Below are 19,202 nucleotides of genomic sequence, written 5' to 3' on the forward strand. Positions count from 1 at the left end.
TGGATCTAATTTAACTAAGATATTTTTCGTAAATAAGTAGTTTTGAAGAGTGGTCATTTTTGTCTCCTAGATTAGTTAAAATTAAAGTACATTTTTTTATGAATATAAGATGAATTTAACTTTTAACTAATCCATTCAAATACGTCTCCACATTGGAGTAACTATTTTTTGAATTATCCATTTATTCATTACATAACAATGTTTAATTAATAATTAAAAAAATATTTAATTTTTTAATTATTAATTTATTTTATTTTATCATATTTTACTAATTTCTATAATTCCCACCCATCAAATTTGGACAGAGTATCTATGAAGCCGTGCACTTGAACAGAGCATCTATTCAACAAATATTTCTAAAAATTGGACATGTTGATTTACTGGAGAGAAAAATAATTCATAAAATAAAAATTTAGTCTATGAACAGGAATATTCAAATTTAAAAATTATTTTAAATATAACTGTAACTAAATTTTAATTATTTGATATTTTTTATTTTTTAATGGTTAAAAGAAGCCCTCACAGCTTGCTCAATTTTGTTGGTAGGACATAAATGTCAATTAATTGATGCTTTTATTTTATGTTATTTAGTTTTCGTCAGCATGCAGCGTGAGATACGTCATCTCGTTTTACAAAGTCAAATTCAATCCATCCATCGGAACACTGGACCACTACTCCAATTAACCTGCAATCAAATTCTGTCCCAAATAGCAACGCCTCAGATAAATCCTCCAGTCCCACTAATATATGCAATCAATTCATTTGTATATTTTTTTAATAATATATTGAGTACGTGGGAAAAAATGCTTACAAATAAATTATCTTTTTATTGGAATAGACTTTGTATGTGTTTTAAAGAAGGTAAATGATATTTGTAGTTATAAAATACGTTAAATATGAGATTTATATGAAAAATTTTTAATTTTTAATTGTTAATTAAATTTTTTTTAAAAAATAAAAAATACGCGAGGCTTATACTATTTATCTAACATTACTTTTTAAAAGAAATAGTTTATTACATCTTCTAGAGGATTTATTTAAGTTAGCAGCGAGAATGATGATGATTAGCCGACACCACCATACCATCATTAATCCTTTTAATCACCCTCTTAAAAAAAAAAAATCATAATTGCTAAGGAAAATCCAACAAGAAACGACACCGTCTCAAGTCTCAACCTTTCTATTAATCGATTTTTCCGATTACTTTGCGCCAAAGTAAGACTGGTTAAAACAAGCCAATGGGAAATGGGCATTTATAAATAGAGCTGTTGGCTTCCCTTCTTCCCCACACCACGCATTTAGCCAAAGTTACCTGGATTTGGATCGCGGAATCCCAGAGAGAAGAATACAGAGAGAAATCACAGAGAACCTTTCGCAACTCCATCAATGGCCACCAAAGTGTATATTGTGTATGCATCACTCAACCTTAGTTCGTCTAATACTCTGCCTTTTGCTCTGTTTTCCTTTTTTTTTCTTTGCGGGGATTTCTTACTCTTCGGTTTTGCATTTGATTCCACGAATTCTATATTCTCATTCTACGATTGATTTGCGGGTTGTTTTTCTATAATATATTCCCGAAACTTGTGTTTGAGTTGCAAAGGTAATTTTTCTTGGAATCTTTCTTTGCTGGTTGTAATAACTGTTATTGATCCGAGAGAATTATCGTGAAGATTATCTTTAAATACGTGTTTTTTAATTTGATGAACGGAGAATGACCTGAAATCCAAGAAAAAGGGTTTTGGTACGCAAGAGGCTTTTGTTTAGGTCAGAGCTTTGCACGTTGAATTGTTTTCGCTAGCGAGTCTCACAGTTTTGAATTATCTTGTTGGCATGATACTGTTTCGACTCTGTTCGTTCTGTTTTGGCATTTCTACTTTAGCTGTTCTTTTTTCATAAGAAATCGAATTAAACTAATCTCCTTGTTCACCTGTAACTGGAAAGGTTGCAGAATGTAGGGGCTCTTGCTCTACTTCTGCAATGTAAGATCTGAGGACACCGATGACGAACAGGAATAGCCTAGTCAACATAGCTTCCATTGGTTATAAATTCTGCAATGCAATCCTGCGCAATTCTCACCATCCTTTTCTTTTAATTAAGACTTTAACAGTCTGTGCTTTGATGTGGGCCCTAGTGAAAGGCTTTGATGTGATCTTCTTTTTGTGTGACGTGGTTTACACTCCTAGCTGGGTGTCGGCATTATTTATCCACATGTCTCAAGAGTTGTAGGTGTAGGATGCTCCATCCCTCACAGGTTGAATGTGAAAAGTACAATCAAATGTGGTCATCCATTGTAGTCGTTGGGCTTTGCCTCTGATTGGGTGCTTGGTAGGACAAAGTATAAGAAGCATGGAAAATTCAAGCACACCTAAAGTCCCGAGTTTAGAGCTTTAAAAGCATAAGAGTGGTAATTCGGATGGAAAAAAACTTTCAGAAATCTCTTTCAAACGGTATTGTGTTTAGTTGGCTAAACGGTTCCTTCTACATGTGGCTGCAGCCAGCCAATGTCTGCTGTGGGAGCGTTATCATTGCTCTCAGTTCTTGTTGAAAGCCCAAGTCACCATAAATTCTCTTCCTTTGCCACTAATCCAAGCCCTTCTGCGTCTCCTTTTCTCTTTACGGTTCTGCAAAAATTAATTGCCAAGCTCTGATGTTTGTGATCTTCTGAAGTTGTCTCTTAGCTTGAGCATTATAGGTGGTCAAGAACATTCTGTAATGTTAATAGTGACATTTTTAGGGCCATTTTGTTACTTGAAATGTTGTCAGTCAACTGTTTCTCTGCGATGTGGACCTAGGGGATTTGCCACTGGCCTTTAATCTGCAAGAAATTTCCGAAAGAACCTTGGAATTTCCTGAGACATATTTGTTTGGAAAAATTATTTTATAAGTTGGCTGTGTGAAGGCTCCCTTCTCAGCAATCCATTAAATGTCAAATCTGAGCAAGTTGTTTTTCCCGGAGATTTGCAAGTATTCATGGCATTTTAATCATTAACGCTCTCATTTTTTTCGTTTAATTCTCAATCAAATACAATATTATATAATTTTAAAAGCAAATTATTATTTTTCATCAGATACCATCCATGTAAGGCGATTTGTTTTTCACCCTGTTTGTTGTTCTCTCTCGCTAGAGTCTATTCTTGATTTTGCTACCGTGGGGATTGGATTGTCATACAACTCTCATAATCTTTTGTTGTCTTATTGCTACAGGTACTATTCCATGTATGGACATGTAGAGAAACTAGCAGAAGAGATAAAGAAAGGGGCTGCATCTGTTGAAGGTGTGGAAGCCAAATTATGGCAGGTAACAATGTCCATTCCTCATCATCTCTGCATTGCATGCTCTGCCATTTTATCTCTTTATCTTTTCATTTTCTGTTTTCTTTTTAATCTTAATAACCTAGTCTCTGGTTTGCATATTATTATAGCATATATATATATATATATATATATATATGCTCAAAATGTCATCCAAAGTTTGTCGATCAGTACATCTAGAAATCAGAATTTCGTCCAAGTTATTGGTTGTCACAATTCAACAAATTCAAGCAACTGGGGCTGTTTATGGCTAAGCAATGGCGTCTTGGGTGGGCCATGGTTTTCAGTAGAAGGCCAAAAGCTTTACATTCTTGAATAAGTTAGAGAAAATCTATGTTTAGATTTATCTCTGCATTTTCAGTAATTGATTGATAAATTCCCTGACTGACTATAGTGGACTTGTGGAGCAGGTGCCTGAGACACTACCAGAAGAGGCGCTTGGGAAGCTGAGTGCACCACCAAAGACTGATGTACCAATCATTTCGCCCAACGAGCTTGCTGAGGCTGATGGGTTTGTTTTTGGCTTCCCAACAAGATTTGGAATGATGGCTGCTCAATTCAAAGCATTTCTGGATGCAACTGGAGGTTTATGGAGAACACAACAGCTAGCAGGCAAGCCTGCTGGGATCTTTTACAGCACAGGATCTCAGGGTGGTGGACAAGAGACAACTGCGTAAGTTCATGAATCATTAAACTAACTGAATTATTCTGAATCCAGGAAAATAAAACTGACTTACCATCAATATGTCTTAGGTTAACTGCAATTACTCAGCTGGTTCACCATGGAATGATTTTTGTACCCATTGGATATACATTCGGAGCTGGCATGTTCGAAATGGAGAAAGTGAAGGGTGGAAGTCCTTATGGTGCTGGAACTTTCGCTGGAGATGGCTCGAGACAGCCATCTGAGCTTGAGTTGGAGCAAGCATTCCACCAGGGAAAATACATTGCCACCATCACAAAGAAACTCAAGGGCGCTGCTTGAAGTTTCCAAAGAAATTCACAATAAAGATATCATATGAAACCATTTTCCAATTTTATACTCCTAGATTTTCATATTCCTATTATCCTATATGTGTTTGCAAGCAATAATTACTGTGTCGTTTGATGCCTGGTTTGTATGTGTTACACACAGTTCAGTTGTTATAAATGGTAAAAGTTTGCTGGAATATCCCATCCGTGCATAATTGCTCTCGTTTCCGCTTATATATATATTAACTAGAACATGACAAAACTACTTCTATACTGGTGTCAAAGCTAATGCCCCGGTGAGATAGACAGGGCACACTTCGAGCACGAAATCTTCACCGTACAATCCATTGATTATTGATTGAAGTCAATTGGTAGCCCATATAAAAATAAAAACGACCGCGTTTATAGTATTGGTCCGTGTAATCATGTCCTGATAAAAAACTGGTTGTTTCTCAGAATAATCGTCGGAATAGTATATGGATTGCAGAAGGTAGTCGTTTAGGCTGAGCATTTGGCCGAAAGGGATATAGATGCCAAGTCCTGATTCTTCATTGCATCTTTTGGTCTACACGACAATCAATCTTCATGTTAATTTTGGATCCGTAGCCCAACACCTTTTTTTTTCCGTAGCCCAACACCTTATTCTGATCCTCTAGGATTTAAACAGTACGTACAGAAGAAATTTTGATACAGTCGACTTGATCTTGGAAAATATAAGCAAATATTAAACGAGAACCCTTCAAATTGGCTTCTATTTTTCACCGTCAACTTACGCATTTTACGGGAGGTTTGGATAATAAGTTGAGATGAGACAAAAAAAAATTTAAAAGTTAAATAAAATATTATTATAATTTTATTTTTATTTTAGAATTTAAAAAAGTTGAATTATTTATTATATTTTATATATAAATTTAAAAAAATTATAATGATTAAATAAAATGAGATGAGATGAGATGAGAGGAGAGGTTTTTTATATCCAAACCTCCCCCTTTTTACTTCTTTTTTCAGTGTTGTGATTCCATAGATCCAAAAAGAGAAGCTCCAAATCCATGGCCTAATTTAGATTAACTAGGAGCCTCTTTTTAGCAGCCTTCCTTCCAGTTGTCGAATGCTGGCATCGATAAGCAGGTCTAAGTTTCTGGTAAGTTAGATAGTTGGATCTTTCTTTTACCAGAAACACATTATCTGATCATATCGATCACAAGCTAGCAAAATAAGAGCATTAGAACCCTTGGCCCAACCGAATCTTATATATGAAAGTAGAGTGTCGATCAGGTAGCACTTGCAGATCAGAATTAGATATGCACTAATACATACTGGTTTTTCCATTATTTTCATTGAAAAATCAGTCACATATTATTCAGCGAATTCTACTTCCTATTGTCTATATGATATATGATCTTCTGCAACTGGCCGCCATATCCACTTGTTCAATTCGAAATGCTTGGAAAAAGAAAAAGAAAATGCCTGAGAGTTTGCAACTTGGTTTGGATGGTATATGGAGTGGTAGACAACAACTTGCAATCTTATCTCATCATGGCCTGCCATAAAGGTCTTCCACTTGCCAGTAGTACTGTTCTCTATCTTCTTCCATCCATCTAGACTTCCATGATAATTTTCTCAGAAATACCGAATTAGAACATACACCTCCAATATTTCGAATGAATTCAAGGAAAAAAAAAGAAAAAAAAAAAAAAGCCCTCCATACAAGAAAGGAAAAGGAGTAGGCCGTCAGCCTTAATTATGAAAATAACCTCAAGGCCACGGGTAAGGGATATATATATATATATATATATATATATATAGTAGTTTGCTCATGTTCATGAAAATCCTGTTTGCTTAATTCAGCATGCAGTTAATTAGTTCTCGATGCAATCATGCAGCAAGCATGCAAGGAGGAAATCTCGTATTCAAAGTACAAACTGCATGGTTTCTCCTTAGTCCTTAACAGTCCCCTACATGCATTTTCCCCAAAATCTTGCGGTGGTTCGGTGTCTTGTCGATTTCAGAAACTCATTGGTCCATCTCATCACCATGTCTATTAGTTTTCAATCTGGTTCTGCACTATTTGATTTATTACTAACACAAATACGTTAACTAGTTTGCCATATATATCCTTGAAATGGGAAAGCTATTCTTATCCATAGTTTGGGCAGGAATTCCATCCTTGAGACAGATGAAGTATACAAGTGCAGAGTTGGTTGGACCACCCCTTCTAACCCAATAGGCCTTGGGTTGCTCGATCGGATCATCATCCCAAAAGGATTGGTGATCATATTTTAAAAATTTTAGGGAGATAGCTAGCCACCCATAATAAGTAGAGGATTTTTCTTTTTAAAAAGAAAGAGAACGGTAGTTTTTGGAGCTTAATTCATATTTTAGAAATCTTATGCTAATTCGATCTAATGCAAAAAGCATATTATACATTAATGATGCCAAACAAAAGAATTATATAAGATTTCCCATTTAACTCTTTAGAAATAAGAATTCATCTTCCGCTATCCAAAGGTATAAGAAAAACTTGTATGGAATTAATAAAAAAAACAAAAAAAGTTAGCTATAATTACCACAAATCGCGGGGAGTGGAAACTGGCAATTATCTAAGTAACTCGATGATCGTAGTGCTCATTTGTTTGTTCTTTTTAGCTAATGCAATGCAAATACTGATCAAGGGATCGAACAAATTAAAGCTAATTAATGGTACAACGTTCAAAAGTGGAACAAATATCATTCACCAGTGCATGATAAAGTGAAACGACATTGTTGGCAAACACGTTCGTTGTCATAACCTTAATTGGTTTTGATTGTCCACATAAATTTGCGTTATGCTTGTTTGGAATGCACGCAAATTGACCATGATCTTGAATGTTTGCAGGATATATATATATATATATATATATATATATATATATATATAATTTTCTCGATCCCTTTTGTTAATAGGGGCGGTTTTGGCTTCTCTTCATGATCACCACCAGCTTCCAATGGAAGCCCCTCAATGTGACCAGTCGATAAAGAGCACGAAAGCTTAACAAGTAGCTGGTAGCTAGCACCCGTACCTGGACATACATTTTCTAATGTACTTTTGAAAAAACAATTTTCAATGTTCTTATAAAACCTATGAAAAAACATGAAAGGAGGAGCTGTGGGCCAGCATCTGACTACCACTAACATATATATTCCAAACACAAACAAATCAAGAGTGAGATTTCCAATCAGATGACATTCCCACACTCACTTCTATTCTATAATTCAATTATTCCTTCACATTTTTCTCCTCCCTAGCTTTATCTTAAATTAATTAAAGGCTAGTGCCAGGTCTAATATTAATTAATTAAGAACAATTAAAAGCTCCTTTATCCACTAATAACAACAAATTCTCTCTAAAGATCAGCCTGCAACTTTCCCTAAATTCAGCAGCTTTTTTTCTTATATATTCCTTAATTAATTAACCACCTCTAATCATAATTCTTCTATTATTACAAATAATTAGTATTCATGCTGCTAATTCCGTTGGTCCCGAGTATTGGCCACACCCAGCATCATTTTGCCTGTAGCTTCCCAACAATGTCTGTCCTTTGGAGCGTCATTTCCAATATTGGCCACACCTGCAATATCATTTTGCCTGTAACTGGCCAACAATGGCTGTCCTTTGGAAAGTCATTTCCTTCTCTCTCCTTTCGCCATTTCTTGAATTTCTTTGCCAACTCTTACTAGCAGTACGATAATGTGGGCTTTCTGTGTCTTTCTGCTCCATCTTTTTCTTTGACCCTATCACTCCCAATTAAGTTGGCTTGGGTTTTCATCTGATCTATATATATACTAGTTAATTACATGAGAGAAGAGGGCGCTGGATTTTGACCATTTCTTGTTGCTCTATCTGAAAGTTCCTCCGAATGTTGGCGTCCAGAAATCAACCGTGGCCTCGTGAGTAACAGGGAATGTACTTGAAACCGGTACCAAACATAGTCCTCGGCTTCTAAGATCTTGTTTTGGTCCTTCAGGATCCTTTAATTTATCAAAATCCTGTATTAAGAGAGAAAAAAAAAATAAGCACGCTTTCTTATAAAGGAAAAAGAAAAAACCACAATAATTTCAATTACGCAATAAATTAAAGAACTAAATTATTGTCATAATTGGATTTATAATAAGCTAGCTTGCTATCAGGATGCTGGAGAATATTGTACGTACCTGCTGATGATGTATGGGAGCTCCAGTACTTTTCATGTAAGGAGTACTTAAGACCTAATATTATTTAAAACACAGGCATTAATCAGAAACGATTGATAATCTGATCCATATATAAGGGGGCTGAAGTTGGTTTCTCATTATATATGGTTATTAACTAATTAATTATCAGAACGACAATGTAATTACGAGGTGCTTGGTTCATATATATATATATATATATATATGGACTTACACTAACTTGTTCGTGGAGGAACTTGATGTATTCAATGGCCTCAGAAAGCACCGAGGCAGTATCAGTCTGACACAATATAGCATGATATTAAGATCTCTCAAAGTAAATCGCTTTTCATGTATTCAGAAAGAAAATGATCACTCACTCCAACCTTTGTGAAAGTAAAGGATCGATCGATCAATTCAGAAGCTTACCTTTCCGAAAGGTGATACCAATTGTTGGAGTGCAGTGATTCTGTCCCCCATCTTTTCTTTCCTCACCTATCAGACCAAAGCTAAGAATTCTCATCCGGCCAATATGTTTATGAAATCGGATTTAATTTTCGAGAAAAAGAAACAACCAAAAGCTTAAAGCTTCCTCTTGTCAAAAGGCTTATTGCACTTATTGTACCTTAAAAGCTGGTAAAGGCGATGGCGTTTCATTACGAGGCCTTTTAGATGTAGCTTCGTTGCCGGTTTTCTTCCCCACTGTGGATGAGTCCCGAACTTCGGATATGTTCTGCTCAATAATGAATATATATGAAAATTTTCAAACCCAATACTTAAACCCTACTCACGAATACAACGAGGTTTCCTTTCTCAATTATCCTATTCATCATACCTTTGGTTTTTCATCAAAGTTTGGAGTGGGAAACTGCTGTTGCAGGGATGGGAAAAAACTCGGCCGAACGTCCTTCATGGCCGCTTCCGACGCATTCCAAAACGGGGCGTTGTTCGAGAGATGCAAGTGACTGATTGGTGTCTGTTTCGGAGGTGAAGTTGTTCTCAAAAACTGAGGAACCTTGGACCAAGAAGGCAATAATTCAGTAGAATTCAAGCCATAGTTTACCGGATATGGAAAACTCATCGGCCTATTCTCGAGTGAAGGCTGTTGATGAGGCTGATTATCCGGTCCCAACAGACCTTGCAGTATGGCCGAAGGGCTTCCGTACAACGCCGAATCCATCTGAAAACTAGAAGGCAAGCCCTGGCATGTCACAGTGCTATCCCCGGAACTATATTGAGGACTGAATGGGGATTGATCTAAAGAAAAGCCACGATTAAGTTGCTTAAACTCGTTGGCGGAGGACTCGCTCCCACTCATCCCAGAAAACAGTCTTTCCCTCCACTGAACTTGAGAAGATCCCATATTCCCAGTTTCTTGAAGCATCGAACGGAAACCGCTGTCCGCCTTTTCACCACGACTACTACTGTCGCCACATATAAACGTTAAAATAAAGCTCGATTATATTAACTAATGCTAGTAACAAATCATTCAATTTCATATATTATTTTCCAGAGCAAAGAAATTATATCAAGAAAAAAACGGAACTTGAAAGAACATTGGTTCTTTACTTAATTAGTAGACATGCATGAAAGAGTTCTGGCACTTACAGTAAAGTTTGGTTCCAATCCATGGCCTGAGTGGAAAGGCCTAAACCCATCATATGTAAGTTGAGATCATCGCTGGCACCAGCTGACTCATGTCCTTGCTGCTTCTGGGTGTCCTGGAAAACCACTGAGCTACCCGACACCGACATAGAATCCATGGTAGTCCTCGCTTTGATTTCTGCTAAATCATTTGGCCATCCAAAGCTGCCTAAGCTATTGAGTGCCGAAGACGACGAAGATGTCCCGCTTTCGAACCTGGTTCTTGATGAATCCCACCAGTTCCCACTTGTATTGAACTCTTCCGCCATGATCACAGATTAATAAGCTCGACTGCTTCTTTGTTAATTTATGTTGTATATTCGCTCCTCTAGCCTTTTCTGATCTGGTTTGGCTTCAGACTCTTCAACTCTTTCGCCTTCTTTGTTGGATTTCTTTGAGCCTTAATGGTTCGATAAAATGAATGAAAACGGTCTGCTGCTTCTCGGTATTTATACTTCCGATTTCTCCCGTTTGGTGTGTATAGTAATGAAAGAATTAAGTAACCGGAATGTGTGCGGTACTTGATATCAAAGAAGAAGGTCGTTTTGGGGTTGAATTTTCCCTTCTCTGATATTTATAAATATTTACTTTTTGAAGCTTTTTTTTTTTCAAGTCTCATTAATTGGTACTTTTTTTAAATTCCATTAAATTCTATTATAAATATTTTTCTTTTGGCCTAGTTTGCATTTAAAATTCATTTCAACTCATCTTATCTTATCTTTACAATTTTTTTAAATTCTCACACAAAATATAATAAACAATTCAACTTTATCAAATTTCCACACAAAATATAATAAATAATTCAACTTTTATTTTACTATTCACAAACTATCTCAACTCATCTCTGAATCCAAACCACTCATAATCTGATCCAACAAATAATAAAGGAAATTAATAATAACATTGATCACCACGCTATATATATAGAAATTTTATTAGCATTATTTTCCATGTGCAGTCATGCCAGTCACATTGATAAATAAGAGTAAAAAGAAAAAGGAAGTATTATTTTTAAAAAAATATTATTGTAATTTTAAATTTTTTTAAACACAACTGTATGTACTTGCATAAACAGTCTCCAAATAGAGATTATACATAGACTAGCTCATATATATATATATATACTCTGTTGCTTCAAAAGCACAGTCTTTTTCATTAACTATGTCAGGTGGCATAGCCGACCTGGAACTAATTGTTGAATTGGATCTATTAATCCAACTCATTTTATCTTAGGACAACACCGACCGTCGCATCTAAGGGGTCTGCGAACTTACCACTCTCGGCCCTCAGGTTTGAACCTATAGATGCCCTAAAAGCCTCCCCGGCTTAAAAATGAGACTTAAACCTCCGGATTCCTGACCTACTTGTCGAAATATATATATATATATATATATATATATATATATATATATAATATACCCAATCAGGTTATGCTAGATAGGCCTCCACGTGAGAATCACTCTGCCAATCAACGAGCACGATCCAAGGGTATGGCTACGTACAGAACACCATATTATAATTGATTTTGATCTACGTATCATTAATTAATCGTTCATATGATTTGGATTTCTGGTGTGTATTTATTAATACTCATTTTGCAAACTGCATATATATAAGAGTGGATTACAGATCTACAGTGTCACAGAAAAAAATAATTAAGATGATAAATAAATAAATAATAATAATAATTGCCAAAAGCTGTGATTACCGTCAAGTTAGCATATATAGAGTACTCGATCTATGGGAATTAGCGTCGTCATTAAGTCATGCACTCATTTGGATTAATAATTACCAAATCCAATATGTATCAGCTTAATTATCTAAGCCCATGCCAGCAGGGCTGGATCTACAGCAACGTGTTCCACAGCTAGCTAGGATCACTCAACTTCGTGTAAAACGACCGACAGTATCTAATTAGATGTAAAACTTGGTAGTCATAAAGGCCGTAAGTTAATTAGTTTTAATTTATATATAATCTCTACATAAGAATTTCATAAAATTAAACTCGTGAATTAATGTATTTTGATATGATATGTCATATTATAAAATTAATTTTATTTTAAAATAGATCTGACGTGTCACATAAAATCATGTCAATTTATAAGTTTATTTTTGTGAAATCTCTTTATGACTGTAGAATTTCTTATAAGATAAATATAAGTACGCAACTTGTTCTTAGTTATTAAATTTTCCTGATGGGGTATTCTATGCAAATGAATAATGCGTGAAGTTCTTGATTTCACGGCAAATCATAAAGTATTGATAATTCTATATCTTTTCATAGAAAATATTTTCCAATATATATATATATATAAAGTCAGCCAACTCATGAAGCACAACCAATTTTGAACACAAAAATGGGATCCCCTGGAAGCTGGATTTTTGTGATTAATAATTATCAACGTACGTCGTCTCAGCTCGTCAAAGAACATATACATGATATAGTGGGAGGGTCAAATTCGTCGTATATACCAAATAATTAAGGGTCATTGTAACGTAGTAGTAATGAAAATCTGACATGGGAACAACCGAAAAGACGTCACATTGAGCATAAATGTTGGGTGAATGTCTCATGTTTTGTTTTCATGTTTAGGTTGCTAATTACGATGACAATTTATGACGCGTGCACCAGTTTTTCTAATCCAAACCTATTTGATAATTATCTGATCAGTATCATGTATCAGAAAGTTGGAATAATTCAAAGTTAGCGTCAAATGTGAGTTGATTATTTTCAGTCAAGGATAAGATCGCGTTGACATCAGTACTTATACATACATACATACATATATATATATATATATATATATTACAGTCAATAATTTTTAGAATTAATTTGATAAGAGGAGTTTTTTTTAAATCCAAATTGATATGGGGTATCTAAGTCTAAATTCTACGTTGATTGCATTCAAATACTACTTTAAAAAGATGAATATATACAAATATGGAAGGAAAGGCTTAATATATTCTTTGGACTAAGTGCAATATTAGTTATTTTTCATGAAATCATATATTTATGCTCATTTTTACCTTATTAGTAAATATTTGGTTTCAATTTTTAATTTTTACATTAAGACACATCAATTTGTAAATTTTATTTTCATAATTGTTTTATAAACTTAATGTGGCGCCCCCAATCCCCCTTATATAAATACACAGAGATCGAGACGCCAGGATGGTGACAACACGGTCACACATCCCAACGAAGTGCCAGTGTGTGTACATGCAACAGTGTTCAAATAAAATAACGCAGCGGATAGTCAACTAAGTACCAGAATTTAATTACAATCAAACATCAGTAAAGATTTAAATAGCAGTTATACAGTCATCCATAAAATAATTTACAATAGTTTTAAATGTTCAAACGAGTGATCCCAGATCACTCCTCAGGCGGAGCCGTCTTCTCAGGCTCGCCCTCCTCCTCCTCATCAGCATCAAAATCTGCGACACCACTAAATGGTCTCGCAGGTAAGTATAACCCAAACAACAACGTAATATAAAATGCATTAAACGCAACTAACATGCATGCACATGAAAACATGCATTTTTCCACAAAACATCATTTTCTCCGAAAATGATAAATTTCCAACACACACCAAAATCTCATTTTGGTCCAAATTATCCGTAAATCATTTTCCCAGAAAATGATTTACCCAAAAATCAACTCGCACTATTTTCCCAGAAAATAGTGCATTAATCCCAAATGCACCATGCATTATTTCCATATGCACCATGGTCTCCCCTATGGACCATCCGCACGTCCTGGCTTCGCAGCGGTGCTCAGTTCCGCGCCCAGCGCGTACATGGCCAAGCACTCACACTACGCAACGAGCGATGCCCAGTTCCGCGCCCAGCTCGTACGTGACCAGACATCCTCTAGTCCCCGCCAGCAGAAGGACCACGGAGTCGGCACGAGACCATCTCGTCCGATCCCATTGTCGCCCGGCGACAACCCAGGGGACGTTACTCAGTATATTCCGCTCCCGAGTAACCAGAGGAGCTCCACCGAGTTAATGCCCCATCTCCGCTTGGGGTCGTGATACACACGCACCAAAAATATTAACACATAAAATCATAGCTTTTCAAAGCACATGAACATGAATGCAATACACGAAAACCCAGTTTTCTTTTACAAACATGATCATGCATGAAATAATGAAATGCACATGTACCAACACAATGTCCAAACCAACAGATACCAATCCAATCAAATCCAACCAAACAACTCCAATCACAAATCCATCCGACCCCCGAACTCCTCGGACTCAGTCCGGCATGCCAAAAACACAGTGAAATGGGTTAGTGCAAAAATACATTTAAATTACGAAAGTTCTTTGGAGAAATACTTACAGTGCAATATAATAATTTTCGGAGGATCGCGAAGTTGAAAAAGGCGACGTTTGAGCAACACCACAGTGTAAAATACACTGTGGCCGTGGGTCACAAATACCAACTTTTCAACGAGGACAAACGAAGACCCAAAATTGATAGGGTAGGGCTTAGGGAGGTCGGTGAAGCTAGTGGTGGTGGTGGTTTGCCGTGGGTGGCGGCGCAAGGGGTGGTTTTAGGCCAAAAAAGTGCAAATCGGAGATGGACTTGGTGGGGCTTCACCGGTGACGGATCGGAGCTGGGGTTGGGTCCAATGGGTTGCCAAGAGGCCGGGGATGAAGTGGTAGGAAGATGGTGGCCAATGGCGGTGCGACGGCGGCGCAATGGTGGAAAGTGTGCCGCGGCGTCGTGGGTTTCGTGGGCTTCGTGGAGGCTAACGGCGGCACGAGCGGCGGTGATACTGGTGGGGTAGGACGGCCGGCGGCTGGGGAAGCGGTGGAGCCGGGCGGTGTCGACCACAGCCGGCGGACGGCGGCGCAGCTGGTGGGGGGAGAAATGGACGCGGGGAGAGAGAGAAAAGGAGAGAGAAACGTCCGCACGGGAAGAAAGAAAAAAATAAGGAAGAAGAAAAAGAAAAGAAGAAAAGAAAAAAGAAAAGGAAAAGAAAAATAGAGGGAAAAGAAATGAGGTCCAATCCTCATAACTTGGGTCACAAAAATGATTCAACGGAAACGATTTTAAAACCACAAGTTAAATAAAATAATTTAAACGTAATGGTAAAGTCAAATTGAAATAATTAAATTCCACGGTAATTAATTTAAATATTAAAAGTAATTTAAATGCATAACAATAAATAAATATTAAGAAAGCATATAAAAATAATTTCCACCAAATAAAAATCATAGAAATAAACTCACTAAAAATCCAACCAATTTAAAATAAGAGAAATTATTTTAATTACATAAAAATAATTCCTTCAGTAAAAATACACTAAAATACGGGGTGTTACACTTAACATATAGGCTCGTTTGGATACATAAATCATCTCATCTCATTTCATCTCATCTTATCTCATCATTATAATTTTTTCAAATTTTCATACAAAATATAATAAACAATTCAACTTTTTCAAGTCTCAAAACAATAATAATATTAAAAAAATAATATTCTAACAATATTATATTCATTTCATCTCACCTCACCTCACCTCACCTCACTATCCCAACGAGCCAAAAAATTGAATTTTTTATTATATTTTTTGTGAAAATTTAAGAAAGTTGTAATGATAAGATGAGAGATGATAAGATGAGGTGAGATAGTTTCTGTATCCAAACGAGTCCTAAGAGTTTGAAAAGATAGTAACAATATGGGTCATCTAACTTGAAAGGATCTCAAGATTATGTTTGAATGTTAAGATCACTTTAATCCATCTCAAACTAATAATTAATTGATGGAATTCATTATTTTTTTAACTTTTCATAAAAAGTTAAACTCATCTCAACCTATTTCATACATTTAAACATATATTTTAATTTATTTACATTTAAATACATATCAATGAGGCCAATAAAATATTACTATTTACAAATCAATTTAGATCAACCTAAATCGTGCACCTACCAATATTCACCACACCAAATTATTTATAGTTTTTGTGGTTTTTTCACTTTATACCTTTTTCTTTTCTTTGCGAGGTGCTGTAATATGTTTTGACTTAAAAGAAAACAAAAAGAAAGGAAATTGAAATTGAATACATGAGGGGCTGATATATTTTTTTAATAAACATTGACTCATCACTGGTATCATACTAATAATATTATGACTTCCTTAGAAAAAAGGGTCAACGAGTAGGGTCCACATGGCGTGCAGGCGTGCGAAGATACGTGGGATCCACTTCTTTTTTCAAACCTCACCTAAGAGTCAGAGCCCCGAAAGTGATTGATTATTGCATAATATTCTCCCATCCTAATCATTTGGCATTTTGGCCAACCCTACCTTTCTGTATTTACACGTACCCACCACCCCCCATCCATCATCGGTCATCCACCTCTTCATTCTTCATCTCTTCTTTTTTATTTGCCATCAGTCTCTGAATTTATGTGAGTGAGAGTGACAAAAACGTTTTTCTCGTGGACAATGAATTTAAAAAATAAAACACAATACATTTCGAAAAATTCGACACAAAATCCTCTACTATTTGTATGTATTCACGATGAGGAGGAGATTTTCGTGCATAGGATTTTAATTTCCTCCATAAACAATGAGGAGTACAAGTTGTACTAATACCAGATTTACTTTTAAAAAAATATTTAATCATGTGGAAGTGGACATCTTAGTAACTTGATAGCATCTTATATATATAAGGAATTATTTACGTTTGTAGACTATTTTGTTGCTCAGACCCACGTCCATTAATTGTTTGAAGGAAATATTTTGAGTAATATTGATACCCGTCTTATTTTTATAAATATTTATAAAAATACTCCTTATTTAATTATAGTTATATAAAAAGTTGAAAAATAGTTGAGTATCTATTCTTTTTAATATATTTTTATACTAATTTTTTCCATATTCTCTAGCCATGATATATATATATATATATATAAACAAACTAGCTGTTAAAGTCAAGCAGATACCAAAATATGCCCATATATATATATATGTGTGTGCAGTGTGTGTGTGGGTATGTGTATGAGTGAATTTTTGCTAGGAGTAGTACCATATTTTACCGAAACTTATTGTTGCATATATATATAATGATCCTTTTATTCGGAGGAGCCTCGATCTAAGGTCTGGATGGATGGTGGATCCACATCATATCTTTTGATTCACTGACCAGCTTGCAAATTAATTAATTAAAAATCCATACATGATCCTAGCTATATATGTTTTCTTTAATGATCACACGTATACGTACGTACGTATTACCAGCTTGATGTGATCAATTGGTGATGGAAAATGCTTGGGCCACCGAGAGGTGGTCTCGAGACATTTTTCCAATTGATTTTATTTTATTTTATTAATTTAATGATTAAAGAAGTATTTTTTAATAATATTATGAATTTTTTTTAATATTTAAAGATATTAAAAAAATGTATAGAAAAAAAGTCAAATGACCTTGTCGGAACAAATTCTCGATCGGTAACTGTAGCACCATCCATTGATGATCTATCGTGATTGGCATGCAAAATATGTGTTTGTAGAGTCTGTCAAAAGTCCATCGTGGGGGTAGAAATAACTCAGACTTCACTATATATTTTAGTGCTTAATCATGCAATTAATATCCCTCTGATTGGCATTTTTTTTTTTTCCCAATTCTTTAGTCGGGTTTATTAAATTGGTCGTTGGACTTGTTTTTTCTTAATTAGTTTACTGTTTAGTCGATTTTTTTTTTCTTTTTATCCTTTTTAATTTTAGTCATTGTTGAGTGGCAATAGCTAGCTTGCTAGGGTACATCAGCTTTAATTTGTACTAATGGGTTACACCATGAATTAGATTCATCAAAATAATCACAAAATATATTTACTTTTTCAATATTCACCAATAATATTATTACTTGTTCACATGTACGAAAAGAAATATTGATCCCTTCAATCATCATATAGTGGAAAATGATGTCATACTGCTGTAAGCTTGAGGTGCATGCACATATATACATACATATATATGCTTATGGTTTAATTACAAAGTCATGATTAATCGAATTAGAGATTTAATCGCTAGATTAAATTAAACTCAGACACGAAGTAGCTAGCTAGCTAGTATTGTGATCTTTCGATTCTTTCCCGACATTTCAGAGGACAATCCACACGTCCGTACGTACGAGTACCAGCTGATCGTATGCCCGTGTTTGAGTAGCATTGATTATTGAAGCAGAGACAAATGCAAAAGCACCTGAGCGATCTTGTTCCATCTCTTTTCTTTTTTTTTTTCCCAATTCAACACACATGCCAGCCTGAGTCCTGAGTCTGATATCTCTGAATGTTTCTTTCTTTCCCAATTAATTCCTTGTTGATCATGGCATTCTTTGTCTTATGTCAACCCAAGAAAGATAAATAAGAGTAGTACTGAAACACGCGAGTTCTGAGATGGACTCCATCCATTTCCCAAAATCTTGTTAAGTTTCTCAATCCCATTTCACCTCCCTCTCTCTCTCTCTCTCTCTCTCTCTCTCTCTCTCTCTCTCTCGTCAACCGGATTAAGAACTGATGGGGAATTAATTAGTAGTAAATAAATTTATATCATTGTCAGAAAACACTAGCTTAATCGATTGACTTCAATGTGACACACAGTCTCTCTCAAGTTGCTTAATCCAAAATAACAAGTCACAACACACTGGCCGAGTCTTAATTAATTAGTAATTATATATGCGATAGACTGCTGCGGTGATCTTCATCATTATCCAATGGGTCATGCATGCTGCATCCGCAAAAGTCATGATAACATTGATAAGTCAATTAGTTTTTTTTTTTCTTTTTCTTCTTAGCAAAAGAATTTTATTGGAAAAATAAAAGATGATACATGAGAAGAGGGTGAGATTTTCTAACAAACATTCCAGCATAATAACTACAGTACAAAAATAATGAAAAAAAAATAAAACAAATTTTGAGATTAATTTATTAGTCCCCACTCATGCTCTACAAAGAGGACACTATATTAAAATATAGTTTTTGAGTAAACCAATAAGTTGTGGGTGCACTACTATTTGTTATCTCGAGATAATTTTTGGAAAGATCTATAATCCATTTTTCAAGATCATT

The 19,202-nt window shown here is 35.4% G+C and overlaps 2 protein-coding genes across 4 annotated transcripts; one reads left to right on the forward strand and one right to left on the reverse strand.

The window, feature by feature from the left end:
* The first annotated feature begins 1,207 nt into the window (after positions 1–1,207).
* Positions 1,208–4,481, forward strand: LOC121237442 (NAD(P)H dehydrogenase (quinone) FQR1). Of its 2 annotated transcripts, none has more exons than XM_041134177.1 (4): positions 1,208–1,409; positions 3,205–3,298; positions 3,723–3,985; positions 4,066–4,481. In XM_041134177.1, the coding sequence occupies exons 1-4, from the start codon at positions 1,387–1,389 to the stop codon at positions 4,295–4,297; spliced, it is 612 nt and encodes a 203-aa protein (XP_040990111.1). In that variant the 5' UTR covers positions 1,208–1,386; the 3' UTR covers positions 4,298–4,481. The 2 variants fall into 2 exon arrangements, with proteins under 2 accessions (XP_040990111.1, XP_040990110.1); XM_041134176.1 differs by lacking the exon at positions 1,208–1,409 and adding an exon at positions 2,946–2,964.
* A 3,204-nt stretch (positions 4,482–7,685) lies between these two features.
* Positions 7,686–10,532, reverse strand: LOC121237443 (transcription factor bHLH123-like). Of its 2 annotated transcripts, none has more exons than XM_041134179.1 (7): positions 10,081–10,532; positions 9,308–9,893; positions 9,098–9,205; positions 8,902–8,967; positions 8,708–8,773; positions 8,476–8,529; positions 7,686–8,310 (listed from the first exon to the last, which is right to left on the reverse strand). In XM_041134179.1, the coding sequence occupies exons 1-7, from the start codon at positions 10,383–10,385 to the stop codon at positions 8,161–8,163; spliced, it is 1,335 nt and encodes a 444-aa protein (XP_040990113.1). In that variant the 5' UTR covers positions 10,386–10,532; the 3' UTR covers positions 7,686–8,160. The 2 variants fall into 2 exon arrangements, with proteins under 2 accessions (XP_040990113.1, XP_040990112.1); XM_041134178.1 differs by having other exon boundaries at positions 9,308–9,896; positions 10,081–10,530.
* Between the last annotated feature and the right edge of the window lie 8,670 nt (positions 10,533–19,202).

This window comes from Juglans microcarpa x Juglans regia, chromosome 6S, assembly GCF_004785595.1.
Source record: "Juglans microcarpa x Juglans regia isolate MS1-56 chromosome 6S, Jm3101_v1.0, whole genome shotgun sequence".
Classification (NCBI taxonomy): Eukaryota; Viridiplantae; Streptophyta; class Magnoliopsida; order Fagales; family Juglandaceae; genus Juglans; species Juglans microcarpa x Juglans regia.